The sequence below is a fragment of the Falco biarmicus genome, chromosome Z (assembly GCF_023638135.1).
Source record: "Falco biarmicus isolate bFalBia1 chromosome Z, bFalBia1.pri, whole genome shotgun sequence".
NCBI classification, from domain to species: domain Eukaryota; kingdom Metazoa; phylum Chordata; class Aves; order Falconiformes; family Falconidae; genus Falco; species Falco biarmicus.
This window is the reverse complement of record NC_079311.1, coordinates 14,438,598-14,459,122: the sequence shown is the minus strand read 5'-3', so window position 1 is coordinate 14,459,122 and position 20,525 is coordinate 14,438,598. Positions and strand designations below refer to the sequence as shown.

The window sequence follows — 20,525 nt, the reverse complement described above, 5'->3', positions numbered from 1 at the left end:
CCGCCCCGCCGGAACGGGCGTTGACGCGCCGCCGAGGCGGCTATCAGGGCCTGCCGGAAGCACGGCTCGGCCGCGCGCGGATGTGAGCGCGGGGAGCGGCGGCCCCGCGGGCCATGCCGGGCAGGAAGGGCTCCAAGGAGAAGAAGCGGCGCCGCTCGCATTCCTGCTGCCCGGAGGGGGCCTCGGGGCCGGCCGGTGGCGAGAGGAAGTGGCGCAGCACCGAGTCCAGCCACGGCGCCCTGGAGGTAGCGCGGGGGTACAGGGTGGGCCGGCCGCCCGTGGCTTCGCGGCTCTGGCCGCTGCTCTCCCCCTGCCGCCCGCGGGGGTGCAGGGCTCGGCCCCAGCGCGCTTTCCGACCCTCGGCCCGGCTGCCGGGTGCTGGCTGGCTCTGGGCCGGCCCGTTGCGGGTGGCTCCTCGGCACGGGCGCGGGGCCGGTTACCGGCAGCAGAAACTTGTCGGCGTGCGGAGGCGAGGGGCCGGCGGCCGGCGCGGGGAGCCGTGCGGCAGGGGCGGCCGCGGCGCGGGCGGGCAGTGCCGTGCTGTGCCGCTCCCCGCACGGCAGGGGCAGGCCGGTCTCGTCCTCGGGGGTCACAGGTGTGGGGCACAAGCTCAGAGGTGACCCCGGTCGTGGCGCTTGTGCTCGCAGTACTGTGAGCCCGTGTGGGAGGTGGACGAAAACCGGTGTGACGTGCACTCCTGGGTGAATCGTGGGGCTGGCAAAATGTATGTCTAGCCGTTTTGGTTTGGGGTTTTTTAACTGCAGAGGTCTTCCACTGACGTATGGAAGGCACATTTTCCTGGTACGAAGCCCACGTTTAATCTCGGACTGTGCCACGCAGTGAATAGTATGCCAGTTTTCTTTTTAGCAGGCAGCTGTAAATTATGAGGCTAGTGATTTAATCGCACAGCACAGAGAGATGGGTTTCTTCTGCCTTAAAGCATGCTTTAGAGGTTTTTTTCATGGTGCGGTTTTTTTTTTTCAGCAGCAGCTAGGGATTTGCAGGTAATATTTTCCCATTAATATTTAAAAGTAGTTTTTGCCTCTTGAAGCTTTTAAAATTTCCCCTACGATAAGAATAGTTTCAGCAGCAATGTAATGCAACATATCTTGCAAACTAAAACACTATTTGGAAGCTCAGAAGTCCACCTTAAGATGTACCGTGCAATTATGAAGGTGAAACTACTGCAAGCACAAAGGAAGCTGTAAGTTTTCTTCTGTAGTTCACTAGAAAATGTAAAAATTGTATTTGCCTTCCTTGATTTTAGGAAGCAAAATGCAGTGCACCATCTGGAGAAAAAGTGGAAGAGGCTGAACAACCCAGTGATATAGAAGAAGGAGGGTTAGATCTCAGTGTGTCACTCAAACCTGTCAGTTTCTACATCACGGACAAAAAAGAAATGCTTCAACAGTGTTTCTGTGTCATAGGAGAGAAAAAACTACAGAAGATGCTGCCTGATATTTTAAAGGTACTGAAATACACTTCCTGTTTATATACTTTTTACAAGCATGAACGGTTGTGTAACAAAGCACACTTATTTTTCAAGTCTATAAAAGCTGCTTGTATGTTTCTTAAATGAAGATTATATCAAGTCTTTGAAAGTTAGACTTTCTGAAGATTTTTATGTAGTTGTTCCAGTTACTCTTTTTTGCACTGCTCAGCTTGCTGAATTGCACACTGCTTATTTTTATACTGTCTGTCTGCACTGGTCAGTTAAATGCAGAAGGAGTTCTTGTAAATGCATGGAGTAAATTCAGGAGTGTTGTTCACTAATAAATAGACTGATTTGATAATAAAAGTTCTTTTTGTCAGCTGGATTTCTTTGTATGGTATTAAATTAGTCTGTGATAAGGCGATAAAACCTTTTGATAAACATCTTCTGAAGCTGTAACTTCTGTGGACTTCAGCGATAGTATTGCTAGAGTTTTTACTGGGTTAGAATATAGGCTTTTTGAGTCTTGTGAACTGCAGGACTGGGTAAAAACAAATTAGGTTAGCAGCCTGTACAGAAGAGCCTGCAGGTGAAATGCCATTTGCGTGATGCTTGTTAATGTCTTTTAAAATTTTTGTCTTTAATTTTTATCTTTGAGTCATGTTACTAATATAAACAAGGCAGGACTTCTCAATTTTAAACACATAGTGAATTGCATCCATATCTCATCTCTGGGACAAGAAAAGAGGTCTGCAGCAACTGGAGGCAAAGGCATGACTGAGTTTGAAAGGAAGTTGCCTAGTGGTCTAGGACCAAACTTACATTTTGTTATGAATGTTACACTATGCTCAGCACTTCCTAATTTTGGTACTTGTATGTTGCATACATACAAGTATTGTTGTATACATGCAAAATAAATACATTTGAAAGTGTGAAATTATCGCTGTAGTTTGCCAAGAGGACACAAAGCGCTACAAAATATATGAAGGTAACTGGAATACCCATAAATCTGTGGCAGCCTGTGGTACATATCAAGCATGAGGAATAGATCACAATTTATGTATATCTTAGGTTTTCTTTATTATGATACACAACTGTTGGTGTGTTGTTAATAATTTGCTTCAGTTCATGAACTTGTTTTCAGCAGTTGGTTCTGGCCTTTGCAGGTCTGATTATGTAATCCACCTGCTCCTGAGTGATGGAGAATTAGGAGCAATTAGGGCTACAGTCTGCTCTTCTGTGCTTTACACATGTGACCTGGTATATCTACTGCTCAGTGCTGCAGCTGCAGTGAAAACTCCAAGCCCTAGGTCAAATGACCGACAGGGCATATTGCTTAAATTTTCAGAAACACACACTCTATTTCTGGTAATTGTCAAAACTGGAACAGCTACCTGGTGTTCTTCAGCAGTTGCATCAATGCAGGTTAGAACAGTGAAGGGACTTGCAATCTGAGTTAACTCTTCATTCAGTACACTTGGAGTACTACCAACTGTTCATAATTGTTCTGTCCTCAGAAATTTTTAGTAGCTCATGGTCTGTCTTATCTGTCGTCTTAGGACTGTTCCATGGATGAAATCAAAAGGCTTTGCTTGGAGCAGTTGGAGCTGTTATCTGAAAAAAAACTGTTGAAGATACTTGAAGGTATGAATAAAGCTTTTAGGCATCACTGTACAACAGAGAAAAGTTTGCTTCTGAAAGTTTCTAGCTACTAATATATATGTATCCACACACTAAGAAGTATATATTGGTGTGTATTATTATTGCATATATACGCATGCTAATTGTGTGTATATATATATATTCATAGTGTGTGTGTATGTATGTATGCTGGTTTTGATCTTTTAAGCTTGAATGAAATTGTCCATTGATTTAGAAGCTGTTAAGGACACATTCAGAAAACAGTAATATAAGCTTCTTTTCCTTAGTACCCAAACTAAGAACAAAGCTTTTGACTTGAAAAAACCACAGCTAGGAGTATTGTTTGAAATCCATTATTTTAGATAAACTGATATTAAGTTGCCTCCTGATTCTTTGCAGGGGAAATCTGACATACTGCAATACCAATTCAATTGTTAGCAACTGAATTTGGGTATTTGGTGTAGTTGAATGATTCTTGGTGGATCCCTCTGCTCTGCTGAGATACACAGTTCATGTGCTTTGATTAAGGATCTGACGTTCCAGCTTTTCAGTATTTTACTGAACTTTCATTTGGTATTTAAGGGCTCTAGAATTTATTTGTAAACATGTTGCTGTCTTCTCAATGAAGTGGAACACTTCAAATCTCGAATGGTGCAGAGTGCCTTCTATTAATTCTGTCTCCTGTGCTTCATTTTTAGTGCCTGTGGTATTGTACTATCAATAGCTATTCAGTTTTATTCATAGTAATACAGTATAACTGAAAAATGCCAACAATGTGACTAGCAGAAAATTCACAAATAAGGTTTTTGGTTTTGACCAAGTCTAATTTTAGAACATCTGCTTTAATTGGGGGGGGAAAAAACTCCTCTGCTGATTGCAGTAGAGTTAATCATTAAGAGTAAGCCTAACTACCTAGCGTTAATTATATTATGTGCCTAAATTTTCATGTTTGAAACTGTGCATCTAGGCAAGACTGGAGCTGATTCAGATACTGACGAAGAGGCAGATGGAGGAGACAAGACTGGAGGTGAACCTGTCAGTCAGTGAGTAAAAGACAAAACATATAAAAACTTAAGAATACTGAGCAATACAATGATTTCTCATGAGAAATGACCAAATGTAATATTGAAAGACCCAGTCGCTGTATACTTAATTGTGGTTACTTTAGTTGAATGAGAATGAGAAGGCAAATTTGTTGACTAAGGAAACCATGAAAAATGCTCCAGGATTTTGATGTTTGGAGAAATTATGTGTTTGTTTTTAAGGCCTACTTCATGAGCTTTTTACTGTTGCAGAATATATGAAGTGTTCTTCATCTTAAAGAGGTATGGCTGTGTTAGGGCTGCTAGATTTCCAGAAGGTAGTTCTGTGGCTGAAGGGTATTTCAAAGCTTTTGTTGAGCCGTATTTATGACCCTCAGCTACAGTAGACTGAGTAAAGTCTTGCTTATATGCAAATAAAGTAGGTACTTGAGCTGGTAAAACATAAAAAGAGTAAACCGTTATTGTCAATTAATGAATAAAGGAACAAAGTCAGCAGGTAGGATTTACCATTTTTTAACGGTATCTGTTTTAGCGGGTATCCGAAGACACTTAACAACCCATTTGTCCATGGCAAGTAGGAAAGTTTCAGGAAAACAACATCTATAGGATCAAATTGCAGTTTGGAAATGTACTGGTTTTGCACTGCACAGATAATATTCCAGGCATAAGCTGTTATAAACAAAAGTGAGTTGGTGTGATCTACCTGTTCTCATAGCTCTGAAGTACAGCAGAATTGAAACGGACAAAGTTCTTTAACCATTGCTGCAGTTGCCAAAACCTGACCAAGCTAGGTCACCTTGCATCACTGGTGAGAGAGATATGAGCAGTAACTGACAGCAAAATCAAGAAGAAATTGTGTTTAAAAAAAGTAAGAGAAACTGAGAGATGTTGGTCATGCTTCCTTTGAACAGAATGGTTGAGCTGCCTCTGGTTCTTGTATCTCTGTCTACATCCTGATTGTTTAATATTTCAGATCCCTCCAGACTGTCTAGGCAAGCTATGTCAGTGTAGAAGTTGTGGGGTTTTTTTCTCATTTTAGTGTAGGGTTAACAAATAGCATGCTACACACATGGGTGCTATCTCAGGCCCTTGGCTCATAGGTTCAGCTGTGTGCTGGCTTTAACAAAGAGAGAAAGCTGTTTGGGTGGTAGACAAATGAAAGGATAAGAAGAAATAGGTGAAATGACAAAAATTAAGGTTTTGTATCAATCATTAAGACCAGTGCTCAGTAAGTGGAGCAGTATTATGCTTTTACAAATGTCACAAGCCCACTTTACTGAATAAGTCTAATCTATAGGCATTTCAGTTAACTTTTTAGCAACATGTGTGTAAGTAAGTATGAATGCAAGTTTTGCAAAACTTCAGAAGACACTGTTTCAGCCAGAACAGCAACAAGTCAGTCAGTAAACAGGGAGACTGAAGATGCAACAGTGAAGAAATAGTGAAAAGTGCATTGGCAAGCTAAACTTTGGTTGTTTATAATCATTAATATGTCTTTAATTTTCATCTCAGTTTAAATTGCTTGGTTGACCTATATTTGCCACATGATGGCACTCAGGATGATCTGCTCCATAACCTTCCCCAGCACCGAAGTCAGGCTGACAGGCCTGTAGTTCCCCAGATCCTCCTTCCCACCCTTCTTGTAGATGGGTGTCACACTGGCTAACCTCCAGCCTGCTGGGACCTTCCTAGTTAGCCAGGGCTGCTGATAAATGATGGAGAGAGGCTTGGTGAGCTCGCCTGCCAGCTCCCTCAGTACCCTTTCATGGATCCCACCCAGCCCCATAGACATGTGTCTAAGTGGAGCAGAAGGTCACTGTTTCCTCCTGAGCTGTGGGGACTTCATGCTGCTCCTCCTCATCCCTGTCTTCCAGCTCAGGGGGCTGAGTGCCCAGAGGGCTCCCCAGTGAGTCTTATGTTCTGTTAGGGCTGTGGTCTATATTAAATTGGATGGTACCACTATACGACCATCCCTTAAATAAGTCCACTTACTTACTTTTATTTTATCATTCATGTCCTGAATTACCTTTAAGTTTTCTTTAGAATAGTTTGGCTCCTGATCTGTACTTACAGTTTTGGATTTTATTGTCAGAAAACTGTAATAGGCAAGACCGTACCAAATGAGCCCTATAGGTGAACTTGCCAGGCTCCAAATGGCAATTGAATGCCAACCAAATGGCAATTGAATGCCAACCAAACGTATACTTAAGGTGCTAGCCACAAAAGTATACACCACCCTGCAGAAGTTTAACTTTTGACTTACAGGCAGTTCCAAATGACTGGTCTACCAAACAAACAAACCAAAATAAAGAATACTGTCACTTACAGCAATGGGGACCTTGTCTGCCGCCGCAGTGATCCGCTGAGTCAAGGAGTCCCTCCGGGAAATCCCGGGGGTACCGTAGGGAGTCCTATCCCCAGCGGGTCCTACAGCCCGGCAGAGAGGTGTCCCACCTGGGGTGCCAGATTGATTTAAAGAACGTAGTCAAAGTTTCGTAGTGACTAAGTATCCTTTATTGGCAGCGCTGGATGTACAGGGGATCCTTCTGCCTAACGTGCATGTTCAAAGTAACTAACTATCTTATATTTATACCGTAAAACAATGACTATTCAATTAACACCTATACATAGTCATTACCTAAACCCGCCTACTCTCGCTTGGTATGTTAATTAGCTTATCAGTCCTTTGCCTGGAATGTGGTGGTCTTGCAGGTTTGTACGTGGTTCATGTCCTTGTGACCATCCGATCTTCTCCAGCAAGGAGTGGTGACTCGTGTCCTTGTGACCATCTGGTCTTCTCCAGCAAGGAGACTTAGCACTCCCTCTAGATAACATTGGAATGTCTCTTATCCTTTTCTCCTCCTTTTTATAAATAGCCCCTTTGTTAGAGGAAGAAGGGTAGGGGTCTCCTCAAAGCTGTGTGGCTATGTGACCAGACACCACACCCATGACCAGTCACCATACCCACATTCCTTGAGCAGACACATACAATCACGATCGATGTCCGTTGTCCATATTTCACACTGTTTCTCCATATCATTTAGAAGGATGTTTCTTAACGACAGTTAAAAGCTCTGTAAGGAAACTGAGCATGACTGTCTCATGTTGTCAGACTATCTTCTAGTCTAGTATGTTAAGATACATTTTTCTGTCACAGAACTTCTTTTGGTCTCCAACCCCAGTTATGACTGAAGCTTGGAATCCCAACCACTACTATTGCGGTGCTGTTGTCTTAACTGTCCACTCCTCTAACCAGTACCCCTTTTCCTAACCTGTGCTGCTGTTTTATCTCACTCAGCATAATCTGCTGGAGCTGTGGCACCAAAGCACCCTCAAGCTCAGGTTTCTTTGACAGCTGTGCAGATTCCTGAAAGTAATAGGTTCTGTGCAGAATCCATGTGCATTAGCTCAGGTAAGCATTGCACTAGCGTGGAGAATGCCAACATGAAAAGCTAGCATAAGGAAAATTAAAATTTACAGCATTTGTCACCAACACACTGTAATAGTTGGCTTCTTTCTGTTGATAAGAACATACTGTGCAAATGTTGTTTTAATTAAAAAAAAAATAATGCAGAGTTTATCCCTTGGAATAGTGATTTTGAACTTAACTGTCATCCTGAGGGAGAATTATCTTCAAAGACTGATAAAAAGCTCCAAATGACTGTGGTCACTTAACTAGCATGGCATGAAAGAAGAGGGTGTTAAATTTGTATGCTGTGCCATAATTTTAGATTAGCCTATCTTCTGCTCCCATTGTTTGGAGACCTGATGTTGTGCTACTCTTTCTTAAATCTATATCACAGTATAGATAATTAGGAAACAAGTATTTCTTACTAACAAACAAATTAAGATTAACAAGTCGAGAGCAAAAGTGAATTGTGAACTGCTTCTGCTTGGCCACAAGATGGTGTAAAATGCCCACTATGAAATGAAATAGTGAAGCTTGACCCGCAGTACAGTCCAATCCTATCAATGCTGAAAGAGTAAAACGTACTGTAAAAATACTTCTGGGTTCTAAAAAGTCTTATGCTGAGAGTAGGTAGTCTTTAAAGGAATGTGGTTTTGCTGTAATCAGTGCTAGTGTCAAGGCAAGGGAAGGAAACTTTACAACAAGTTTTGATGTGTGGTGGGTTTTTTTTTCAGTTGGTAATTTCTTTTTACATAACTATTAAAATAGCTGTAGGTAATTTCACAGCCAGTGTTTGAACCATAGAGGTCACTCTTGAGTTTTCTGTCAAAGGGGTGATTATAATTCTGTAGTGAAATTTGATGTTGGAGCTCACAGTGATACCAGAGATGTGACATTTCTTGCCTGGATATTATTAGTGCAACATCAGGCTTTCCCCAAATGACACATTGCTGTCCAGTGCAGAGATGAGTACACAATTCAAAATGATGAAGCATGTGTGAGGGAGGATGGGGCAGGGGCAGCCTAAGCAGCTTTTGCTCTTAGTGGTGAGCAGGGTATATCACAACTTTATTTGGTCAAGAGTTGAGTAGCTAAGTGTAACAAATTGTTAGGAGTTGCTTTAAAAAAAAAAAATACAAAGTGGATTATTCCAGATCTGTTGACCAGTAGCTGGTCCCAGATCTGCTGCTTACCCCAGTTGCTGGTACTTGGACATACACACATGCATACATACTTGGATATAGAAGCCTGCAGGGTTTGCATCCCTGCTCCAATTTGCTGGTCAGACCTCCTTGCGGCTATGGGCTTCTCTGACAGCTGGTGCAGATCTCTGATCCTCCCCAGTAGCTGACACTCAGACTGTTGATCTCTTGGGTATCTGGCGGAGCCATGGTCCCTCTGTTTGCCTACTTGTAGACCCTGGTCTCTTTCAGGAATTTGGCCTGTGCTCTTGCAGTCTGTATGGTGCCTGACTCCCAGACCTCCCATGTTATTTGCTGACTAGCCTGAGGTTTGCTGGTGAACTACAAGCATCTGCTTACACAGTGGTGCATGACATTGAAATTTCCTGAGGAAGTATGCACATTTTTTATTCTGTCTACTTTCTGGCAGCACAGTCCTGCGGTTCCCTATGACCTATGGTCCCCTTTGCAGTTGCTGGCACTTAGACACACACGCACACGTGCATATATACAGAAATTGGTGTCCTTTCATTTGGAAAAATAGTTAGTATAGCAATTGCGTTCAGTAAGAAGGCAGGATGGGCTGTGGTGATCAGGTCCAGGGCCTGGCCAGACAACTGTACGGACCAGCAACCTGTTTATGCTGGCCTTTATCTACTTTTTTTTTCTTTTTTTTCCATGCTTGTTCTTTCTCGGTCTGCCTTGGTCTCTCCCTTTTCCCACATTTGGTTCTTCCTGTAAAATCCCATGCTGCCTTACACATTCCTGTGCTCAGCCTAAAAGCATCTGCTAGTATGTTTTAGGCGGTCTTGAAATGGTCTTCCCCAGCCTCCTCTACAGATCCCCTTGCTCATGTAGACAGTAATACCCTTCATCTTATAAGCTGACTGCTTTTACTAGATCTCATTCCCAGAAAATGGGTTGATGGCTTTCCTTTCACAAATGTAGGAGCAACTCAGGCAGGGTGATCGCTCTGCACTGATGAAGTTACTAGGATTCCTCTGCTTGCCATTTTTCTCTTCTCACTGGGTCTTTGTTCTTAAATGCTTATAACATATTGAATGCATAACCTATAGACAGGGCAGCACAATGGAGAACTGAGTGTGATAAGCCTTGGCAAGTGACAGGAGAGGAAAACCTCAAATTTCAGGGAAGGTGTGCGGTGGCAGCATCGTGGACAGATTTAGCTGGTGGTCTGTTCTGGCATCTGGACTAACTCCACCCAGTAATGGAGGTGGGTGGGAAAATGCTGCTACCCAGGAGTCTAGCACTGTCTCAGAATAGAGGACCAGTTAGCATTTGGTCCTAAGCTGTGTCCTGGAGCTTGGCACTGAGAGTGCTGAGAGGATGTTTCCCCTGGGCTGCGCTGTGTAGGCTCATGGGAGTGGTAACTGGGGTGGCTCTCAGCTAACTCTGACTATATAGGTGTGTGTAGGAGTGCAAAACATTTCCTCAATTTCCTCTGCTCTATCCACTTACAAATTGAACATGGTAATGTTCTGTTGTCTGCTGTTCTTTTCTCCCCCATGACAGCAGGAAGATTGAGACTGGTTAACACGTCTAAACCACCACATACAGCAGACCTAATTTTATTTGTTGAATTCCTGGGCTTATTTTACATCTAACAGGTGAGGACTGTAATCCATCTTGCAACACCTCTGGCCTTTGTAGTACAAGACTGATGACTGAAATAGAAAATAAATAAGCAAACTCTGTTGATGGAGAGGCAAAGTTTAAATAATTTTCTGAAGGGGTTAGCCATATATACAGAACTTCCCACTCAGCATAGCTATCTGAATGCCTAGTTTCTGTCTTTCCCTTGTTTTTCAGCCCTGCCTGGGAATAAAAGTCCATCAGAAATTAAAAGATTGGGAGAATACTTCTTGAGTTGACAAGCAAAGTGAGAGCATACATACCCCTGAGTTCTTAGAAAAATGCATCATAGTAAATAGTCTCTTCCCAGTTTATTATAATTGCATTGGACAGTACCTTTCTATTTCCTTACTTAAGGTGCAGAACATTTAAATATCTTTTAGGTTCTGTGTGCATATGAAAACAGCTACGTGTTCTTAATTATCACATGCTACCATACACATTTGTTACAATGCCCACAAAAAGTGAGAGAAACAGAAGAATTACTGATTTGTAACCTTTGCTCCTGCAGAAAAGGAAATAGCAATCAAAACAACTTTGTCTTTCAGACCCAAGATGGCTACAAGTATTATGATGTGCTCCCTCCTGACATAGCCATTGGACACCTGAAAAAAAATAATCTTTGAAAGCATGTGGAAGATAGATCTGTACTTAATTTTAGGAAAAGCCTTCAGGCTATTACTGAAAAACAAGTAATTAAAGTCATTATATTTACATCAGTGATACCAGAATACTGCTGTCCTTTTTATAGTGCTGTTTAGCTCCAACAGGCAGGGTAGTTGCATTGATCCCATTTTAATATGTATGAAACCAGTGCCATGCTGGCATGCAGGGTAGGAAATGGTCAATTCTGCTGTTGAAATGCTCACTAACCATGGCAGTTGAACTCTTCCTGTGATTCTGGGTCCTTCTGCCTTCCTTCTTCCTGTGTATTTCACAGTATTTTTCACAGTTCGTATAACCAGTATGTGTGAAATATGTGAAGGACGTGAACATTTCACAAAAGTATCTCTTCTTTATTGCTTGTATAAATCAGTTGAAACCTTACAGGATAAGGGTAGAAATCTTTAAATAGAAAAAACAGAGAAATGCAGATACTGAATACAATTTAACAGTTGAGTTGTGTTTCATTTTAAAAAGTGTCCCTTTGTGAAACTGTGAGACTGGCATGTAAGAGGGGTGGATGTTGGTGGTAACTTCATGAAAACAGCTTGTTAGTTTCAAAAGAAATCAGTAAATAGTATTTGAATGCAACTGAAATGATACTTTTTCAAATCACTTAACTGTGTGATAACTTACTAGAGTTCTAGAGAAAAGTTCCTAGTATTAGGGAGGGGCTACCTGTAGGGATTATCTGAAAGTTTAGAGTATAGTAGAAATAATTATCCTTGTGTATTGCTAGGCAAAGTAGTGTGTTCTCAAGTGCTTACATAAGACTCTGTATGTTCTTTTTGCCTTTATTCGTACTGTAGCTTGCCTGTTGGCCTACCACCACATAATTTCTTTAGTTAAAGTAAGCCTTTCTTAGGAAAGCTCTCTTAAATTGTAAAAGATGTAGATTATAATGTCTTCTTATTCATTTCCAGACAGGACAACAGTGTAGACTCTACTTCTTCTCTCAGAGAAGACAAGCTGGAAGGTCATGATTCAAAACAAGGTATGTAGTGGAGAAAGCTGAAATTTTTCTTTCTTGATGTTGGGCGGTGACTAATTCCAGATAACTGATAGCTCTCTTTTGAACAGTAGCTGCAATCACAGAGAAACATCCTTTTAGAAATCAGCTGGCATAGGGCTACAACCTATCCCTTGGGCCCAATTCCAGAAAAGGGGAGAGGAACATTGAAGAAGAAATTGCAGGAACTTTGGCTGCTTAATTCTGTGAGAGAGTGTTTTGTAACTAAAAGCAATCTGCAGCTCTTTGAAGTTTGCTAGTTTAAGTTCTGGAACATAACTGAAGCTCTTGCAAGGCTCATTTGGCTCTTTGTATCTAGTTTTTCAGCTGAGGATGAACTTCAGTCATTTCAATTTCTTGGTATATTGGTGATTGCTAATACTGCTATTACCATTTGCTGAATTCTTTGAGAGGCAGTTTTACTTTCTGTTGATATGATCATAGGTGTCTACAGTACTCTGTTTTGACATTTCTAGAAATCCGTTATAATCGTTTGCCAAAGGACTGTGTGTAATCATTTTCTTCAGTCTTGATATATGATTACCTTGCTTTGTTTGATTGTGCAGAGCTGAGGTCTATCTAACAGAACAGTGCTTAACACCCACCATGCCTGAAAACTGGCATATTTTACTTGGAAGTCAGTGCCAGTGCAAGTACACACTCAAAATATTTGAAGCTCTGAGAAAAAATGTTTTGTCTTGTATATTTTCTCTTTTTCAATGCAAAAACATAGTGGGTGAGACATTCAGGTACTACAGTGATTGGCAGAATAAAAAATGCAAAAGCAGGGGAAGTACACATTTGAGTACCTGCTGTGTAAAGAAACCGTTTTCTTAAACCTGCAGCAGTATTTGTTTTATTCCAATCATTAAATCAGCGCCATATAACAACTGCCAGTATTATTTTATGCATGAAACACTAGAATTGTAGGTGTTTCTCTCTGTCTGTTTATTTTCATTTGGACTAACTGTATGCAGTAACATCAGAAATAGCTTTTCCAATCAAAGAATGTTGCAAATTCTTATAAACTATATATCTTCTGCAAAGATCTAACATTATTTGCTTCTTGCACCTCCTATGTCACCATTCAGAATGTTGTCTACAAGATAGCTCTTAGAATAGCTTTGTGGAACATGTTTCTTTCTGAAGTAATTAGGGGAATTAAACAGAGAAGGAAAGAGTCACAATAAAAGGAACAGATCTTTTAGTAGCAGGTTGCTATGGCTTTGTGAGGAATGTTTTAAATGTTGCTTGTACTGTATGGAGTGACCTTAGAACTGACAGACTTTCTGCACTTCTTTTCCACTTCTGTATTATCAAAGGGAATTGATGACTGTTGCAGGTGATTGCTTCATTCTTGTTTTTTATGACTTAATCAACTGGCGTATCATGATGACTTTGGGCTATAACAGTGGCTGCACTCAAGATGTTAGTTTTAAAGAGCTTTTGAGAATATCAATATAAATTCAAAAATATGACTCTAATCATTCTGCTGAGGTGCAGCCTGTGATGCTATGGGAAAAAAAAACCAACAAAACAAAACAAAAAGGAATGAGAGGGTAAGCAAAAGTGGCTAAAATTGAAAAATGGAATTAAGTGTACTAAAATGAATTTTGCATCTGTAGATGAAGGAAGAAGTAATCAAAATGAGAAAAATCATGAGAAATGCCAACCATGGTCTTTATTATTACTGGATAAAATTACAACTGCAAAAGAGGAAAATAAAGCCCATCAGCTAATTAAACATCTGGAGGCCAGTGAGCTTGTATAAACACTGTTTAGACATTTTTGGAGGCTTCAGATTCTGAGTGGAACTCGAGGCAGCTTTGCTTAGCTTCCTAGTTCATACTAAGTCTAGGACAGAGATAAATGAATGTTAGTATTTTGTTTTTGCTTAATTTGTTACCAATACCAAAAGGAGTCCTATGGTGAGTTGACACCAACCAGCAGTATGCACCCACCTGTTGCTCAGTTACTTCTCCTTCAGTGGGGTGGGGTAGACCATCAGAACAAAAGCAAGAAAACCTTACAAGTCAAGATAAAGAGACTTCAGCAAGAGAAGTAAAAGCTATGCACTGAAACAAAGCAAAATAGTGATTTAGTCACTACTTTCCGTTGGCAGCCAGATTTTTTGCCCATTCCTAGAAAGCAAATTCTCAGCACACATAACAGTTACTTGGGAAGACAGATGCCATAACCGTGAGCATCCCCGTTTCCTCCTTCTTTGCTCAAGCTTTTATTGCTGAGCACAATGTCATATGGTATAGAATATCCCTTTGGTCAATGGGGCTTAGCTGTCCTGGCTGTGTATCCCTCCCAACATATTGCCCACCTCCAACCTATTCCTTATGGAGTGAGAAACAGAGAAAGCCCTTAGGCTGTGCAAGCGTTGCTCTGCACTAGCAGTTTTTCTTTGGCAGTGAATTAGGATGAGTATGCTCGGAAGTTAACTTTCAGGCTTTGAACCACAGTCCATTGATGCACCTATTTTTTCTGTTCTGTGGAAATGCTGCTTGGTTGAGCAGGTGTTAGGTAAATGCTGACTGATGCCATGCAGCAAGACAGAAGAATTTCCATTTCTTTTGTTCTTTCACATAATTTGTGTCTTGCAATGTGAAGTTGAAAAGATAGTATTCAAAGTTGAGTTGATAGTATGGGAAATAGGTGAAACTCCATCTGAAACTTGAGTATTAATCTTGAAGTTACTGTCACAGTAAGAACAGGGCAAAACTACTTTGGATTGAAGAAAGCCCTGGTGTGTTCATCTGTTATAAGTGCTGCTGTGAAAAGAATTTTTTTATAGCTTCAGAATCATTTATATTTTAGGCTTTCAGTTTTTATTGCTTAAAAATTGTGATTTATCTTACAAAAAACAAAGACCAAAAGGCCTCTGTAAACTTCATCTGTATGGCTTATCATACATTTTCCAGAGTTGAATTTGCTTTCTTGTCAGCTTTGATTGATACGTTGGACGTGCCATATATGTTAGCTGTATATGTTCCCATATATGCTGTATTTACCAGTATGATGGCCAGTTTTTGCAAGCTGGTAAACCAGTGTTATGAGGTAGTGGATTGAAAACTCTTTAAGATCCTAAATCGGGTGTGCATTCTCAGTCAGGGTAATGTGCAGTATTCCTAAACTGGGAATTAAGTGCTATGACAAATCACAGGCTGTATCAGGAGTGAATATCTGAATATCTTTTTTGAAGTATATATAGTAAAAAATCCTGAATCAATAAAACCCTTAAAGTTATGTGTTTAAATGTTACTATTGTTTATAAAACCAATTTGAAATGTTTTTTAATGGAAAATATTTCCTCCCTCCCTTCTGTAGAGAAAGTGTATTTATAGCTTTTTTTTTTTTCATACCCTCAGGGTAACAGGAATGTTGTAAACCCCAAGGAAAACGGATATTTCCCAAGTTTTTCTGCGCTGCTCATGAATCAAAACCAAATGCATACATGTTCCAAAAAGTGTTTTAAAATATGTAAAAAAAAAAAATTAGTATTTTCCGAAGATGTGTTTGTTTTTCATTTAAGAGGAAAAGTGATTGCTTTACTAATCTTTGTACAGAATATTCACCTAGCATGATGGGTTTGCGCAAAAACTCAAGAAGGAAATACAAATCATGCGGCAAATGAAGAGACGGGACGCAGCTTGATGCAAGCAAGTTGTCCGTTTATTAGTGATTTTCTTACAATTATATACATTTCTATCTTCTACATATTACACACTGATTGGTTAAATCTTAAGCGTAAAAAACACTGATTGGTTGACATTTAAGGCACACCGTTAAAGCAATAGGAACTGATTAGTTTACCTTGTCATAGCAACAATTTCTATTCTAAGATTAGGGGGTTTCTTCCTACATGACTTTCTTAATTCCTTATCGGCACTATCCGTTCCCTTATCTGGCTACTTGTTCCTCTTTGTCCATCTGGTTGCCATCTCAACTGCAATGGCTCAAGAGTCTGCAGTTAGCTTGCTCCTTTGTTCCCAGGGCTTGTGCCCTACAAGTTCTAACTGTCTCTATTCATCAGGCTCACAGTACTTGAACTCTTGTCCTGCAAAATCACTCTGTGGATGGAGAGTTTTTTCACTTTTCACTTGTGTTTTCAAGAAAAGTCACATTCTTTTTGTTGAATTTTTAAATATTTCCTGTATAATAAAAGAAATTGAAACATTAATAGCATAAACCAGAGATTTCTGATTTCTAAAAAATGTCATTTCAAAGATGTTTTACCCTTTGTGAAAGGGGAGAGAATTGTTTGTATTGGATACAAAACCCATCTCAAAGGAAAATTCTTACTGAGAAGAATTATTAAAAGAAATATCCAAGGTTTTCCAACAGTAAGACATTACATGTGAGCATCTCAAGCAAAAAATACAGTGATTGGAAGGTAATTGGTTAAAGGTCTTAAAGTCATAGGTCCTTGATGTGTTAGACTGCATTATCAGTGGGGGTTTTTTAATATATTTTGAACATCAGTAAGGTTCTGATTGCCTGATAGTAAAAAAAGAGCAATTCACAGTGGAAGTACTTCCTTGGGTTTCCAGTGATTTTGTTGTTGATGGGCAATCCTTGCACATCAGTATGTCTAGCCCTGGACATGTGAGATATGGATGGGTGAAACTGGCAATAACAGTTCGGTGAGTCTATGTTAGAAGGACATCGAACCCAATGCCTGTGCTCAAGCCGGTCAGCTAGAGCAGGTGGCTCAGTACCACATGCTGTCGAGTTCTAAATATGTGCGAGGTTGGCACTCTGTGGCCTCTCTGGGAAACGTGCTCCAGTGTTTGGCCCACCCCCACAGTAAAAAGGTTTTACTTGAGTTTACATGGAATTTCCTGTGTTTCAGTTTTTGCCCATTGCCACTAGTCCTGTCAGTGAGCAGTACTGAAAAGAGTTTGGCTCCTTTGTCTTCATGCTTTCCCATATTTTTAAAAGATAATTAGAAAAAAAAATTAAACAGCCTTGCAATACTGTCTGAATATTAAAAAGTATATTTTTGATATATAGAGAATCATTATAGACTAAAGGAGCTTGCATAGGAATGTAAGCCTTATTTGAATCATCATGGTAAGAAATTGTATGTTTTTAAAAACCACAGATCTTTAGCTCTAACCCTTCATTATTAAGAGGGAACACAGCCATACCTTTGGATAGCGGTACTACCAAAAGTAATTATAAAACCTTTAGAATCAGTAATTACGATCATCTGGCTATAAATTATGCATTTTAAGCAGGAACCACTCCTACTGTAAGTTTACGCAGATACCACGGTTGATGAAGGACTAATAATTTCTAAGGCCAATGTGTAAAAAGCAACAGTCTGTAACCAAATTGTGAGAGCAGTTACTCAAGTTCTGTTGGAGTTTTGCTTTTATTTTATTGTCCTGGCTCTTCCAATTTTTTTAAAATAAATTCCAACTTTCAGCTAGCATTAAAAACCAATGTATTAATTTTCCCCATGTTTTTACTGAGTTAAATACATCTGAAATGCTTCTGAATAATTCTCAATAGTTGCACTGTAAGTGGCGCTTCTATTAATTTTTAGTACTGTACCTGACTATAGTGTCCCATTCCTTTTAAAATACATAAAATAGTTTTGAGGTGTCATTTTTAAAACTGAGTTTTAAAAGTTTACTTTAAAGATAAAAAACAGTAATTGATCACTGCAGAGAGGCTTCCTTGTGATATAAAACCATATGACATTTTAATTAGGAAAACAGATCATGTAACTTCATAGTATGGGATACATTTTCCTGGTGCTGCTGCTTTGCTATTCTGCATGTTCTTCTAAATTGGCATAAAAATGCATTAATACTTGTCTAAATTAGATCAGCCTTAAAAGCTGGAGGAGAAAAAGAAGAGGAATTAATTGTCTTAAATTCTTAGATCTTTTTGCCACTCTCTTAATCTGCACAGAAGCACTTTAAACAGAAGTAATTTTGCAAGTTGAAAGAAAAAATGGTACTGTTAGGCAACTATATGATTGTTACATTTGTGTTACAGGCAAGGGAGAAGACAGTGATGTCCTGAGCATAAATGCAGATGCATATGATAGTGACATAGAAGGCCCATGCAATGAAGAAGATGGCCCAGATGTGCAAGAAAACGCTGTCAAAAGTGGAGCCAGTCAGATAGATGACCTTCAGAAGGACATTGAGAAAAGTGTGAATGAGATACTGGGGTTGGCAGAGTCCAGCCCAAAGGAGCCTAAAGCAGCAACCTTAGCTGTTCCTTCATCAGAAGATGTTCAGCCATCAGCACAGCAGCTGGAGCTTCTGGAGCTTGAGATGAGGGCCAGAGCTATTAAGGCTCTGATGAAAGCTGGTGATGTAAAAAAACAGCCCTGAGATTTATAATTTTCTTTTTCTTGTTCCCTTTTTTCCCTTTCTCTTATCCCCCTTTCCTTTAACCCCTTTTCTACCCTTTTTTCTTCTCTTTATTGATAGTCAAGTGTATCATCTTTAGTGGCAAGCTTCTTACATAGTTCTTGAGGTATGATTGATTTCTTCTAGATTAAAGAGGATTGTGAGTAAAATGATTGCAAAATAGTGCATTATGAATTTGATTATAAACTAAAACCTTCCGTAAATACAGGTGAGAAAATTTACGGTGTGCGTTCACTAAATGATGGCAGTGACCCGAGTAAATTTCACCTGACTGTTAATCAGTTATCCATGGCAACAACATTTTTGTATTATTTTTTAGCAAATGGAGGATCTAAGTTAGTGTGTATATATCCAATCAAAAGGTAACTGTCTCAGAATATGTGTGTTATCTTCATTAATTTCATTTAGCTGTTTGGTAAACTGGTGATTTGAGTACAGAGAAATAGAAGCAGGTAATGAGACAAAGACTGCTGGCAAAACCTAGATGTGCTGTCTTGTTATTTGTAGTTATACGCTAGTGGAATTACGTTAGACTGCAAAAACAAGTTTTGCTGCTGCTATACTTAGATCCTTAAGGCACTGAATACCTCAACTTTGCCTGTTGTGGAAATGAAAAAGCTCACCTGCAAAGGGCATTTACTTCCTAGTCCTACTGTGCAACCCTGTGTATGTCAACTAGTAGGAAAACTTGTTCGTTATTGTTTGCCTCTCTTTCATATCAAGGTTCATTTGCAAGTTCTACAATTGCCATATTGTTAATGAGGCTTGTAAAATCCCAAGCAATATGAATAAACAAAAATCAGTCCTTTACATTGAAGAAAAATGTACAATACAGTAACAATTGACTGTTAAGAGAAATGTTTATAGGCCTGTATCTTTCCTTTTTTACTGGAACTCTCAACACCTGAGGTTTTATCACCCACAGTGGTGATTCCTTGCTGGCTGCATACTCCTGCGTGGATCCCATATATTTATGCCAACTACTGAACAGTGAAAGGTTAATTCATGCAGAAGCCATGCCTTGATATAGGAAATAACTTAAGATGTCTTAGGAACACTGAACGTAAATCAGATTTAATTCAGAAATACGTTTCCTGTGCCACCAGAAGAACTGATACAGTCAGATGTACAAAGTTTACTCAGCGATGTTGCAGAGTGATACATTTGGGCTTGTTTGACAACAAGGAAATCCTGCTAGACGTCAGGATAAACTAGAATGTAATTCTTTTCTACTGACTCCTTGCTGGAGGTTTACGGCATTGGTTTCTACACTGAGCTTAATTTTCCTATTGGCTTTCCAGGTCACCTTTAAAAGTTCATTTTGTAGTGTGTTGAACTGTCAAAGGTTATTATTTCATGGTCTGTATCAAGAAGTTGCATATGCTAACTTTAATATGTAGTGTGACAAAGATGCAACAGATTTACTATGCATAGGACTAAAGATTTGTAATTGCAGCCTAATTAAATTTGAGATTAAAAGAGGAGAAGAAAAAAAGCTGTTTACAAAAATATTTTTTATATATATATAGCATAGGAGAGACTTTGATTACACAAGTGCTATTTCATTTTTAGGATATTGTACTATTGCTGCTTAGGTTAAAGCAAATCAGCTAAATTGTCTGGGTTCCTGCATTGATTTATATCACTGCACAGTTTAAAAAATTGAGTGTATTTGAAGTGTTTATTATACAACTCTTTTGTTGTTCACTTTTAAATATTCCTTTGATTTTTTTCTTGCAAAATAAATTTAATATTTCACATGGAGGAAGAGGCAATTTGTGTGTAAAATGCAGTCATGAATTATTTATGAAACAAAATAATTTTACTGGGTTTTGATCAACCACTTCGTTGGGAGGAAATATTATACACAGAGTGTTGGTCAGCATGAGGAAAAAGATTGTGATTATATTCCGGACTGCAGCAGGAACATTTTCTAATGAATTTTGGCTGTCACAGATAAAGCACAGTGCTTTTTTGAGGAGGAGAGTTGATTGTGTTTGCATTAGGTAAGTAAAAAGGCGTGACTCCCCAGAGAGCCCAAACTATCTATTATTTCTGTTTAGAGGCTTTGATGTTATTTTTATGGTGATTTC

The 20,525-nt window shown here is 39.6% G+C and overlaps 1 protein-coding gene across 1 annotated transcript; it reads left to right on the top strand.

The window, feature by feature from the left end:
• CAAP1 (caspase activity and apoptosis inhibitor 1) lies at positions 1-20,207 on the top strand. Its single transcript, XM_056324883.1, has 6 exons — positions 1-245; positions 1,268-1,468; positions 2,992-3,076; positions 4,041-4,116; positions 11,946-12,016; positions 18,050-20,207. Exons 1-6 carry the CDS (start codon positions 114-116, stop codon positions 18,391-18,393), a joined length of 909 nt encoding a protein of 302 aa, XP_056180858.1. The 5' UTR covers positions 1-113; the 3' UTR covers positions 18,394-20,207.
• Positions 20,208-20,525: the final 318 nt, after the last annotated feature.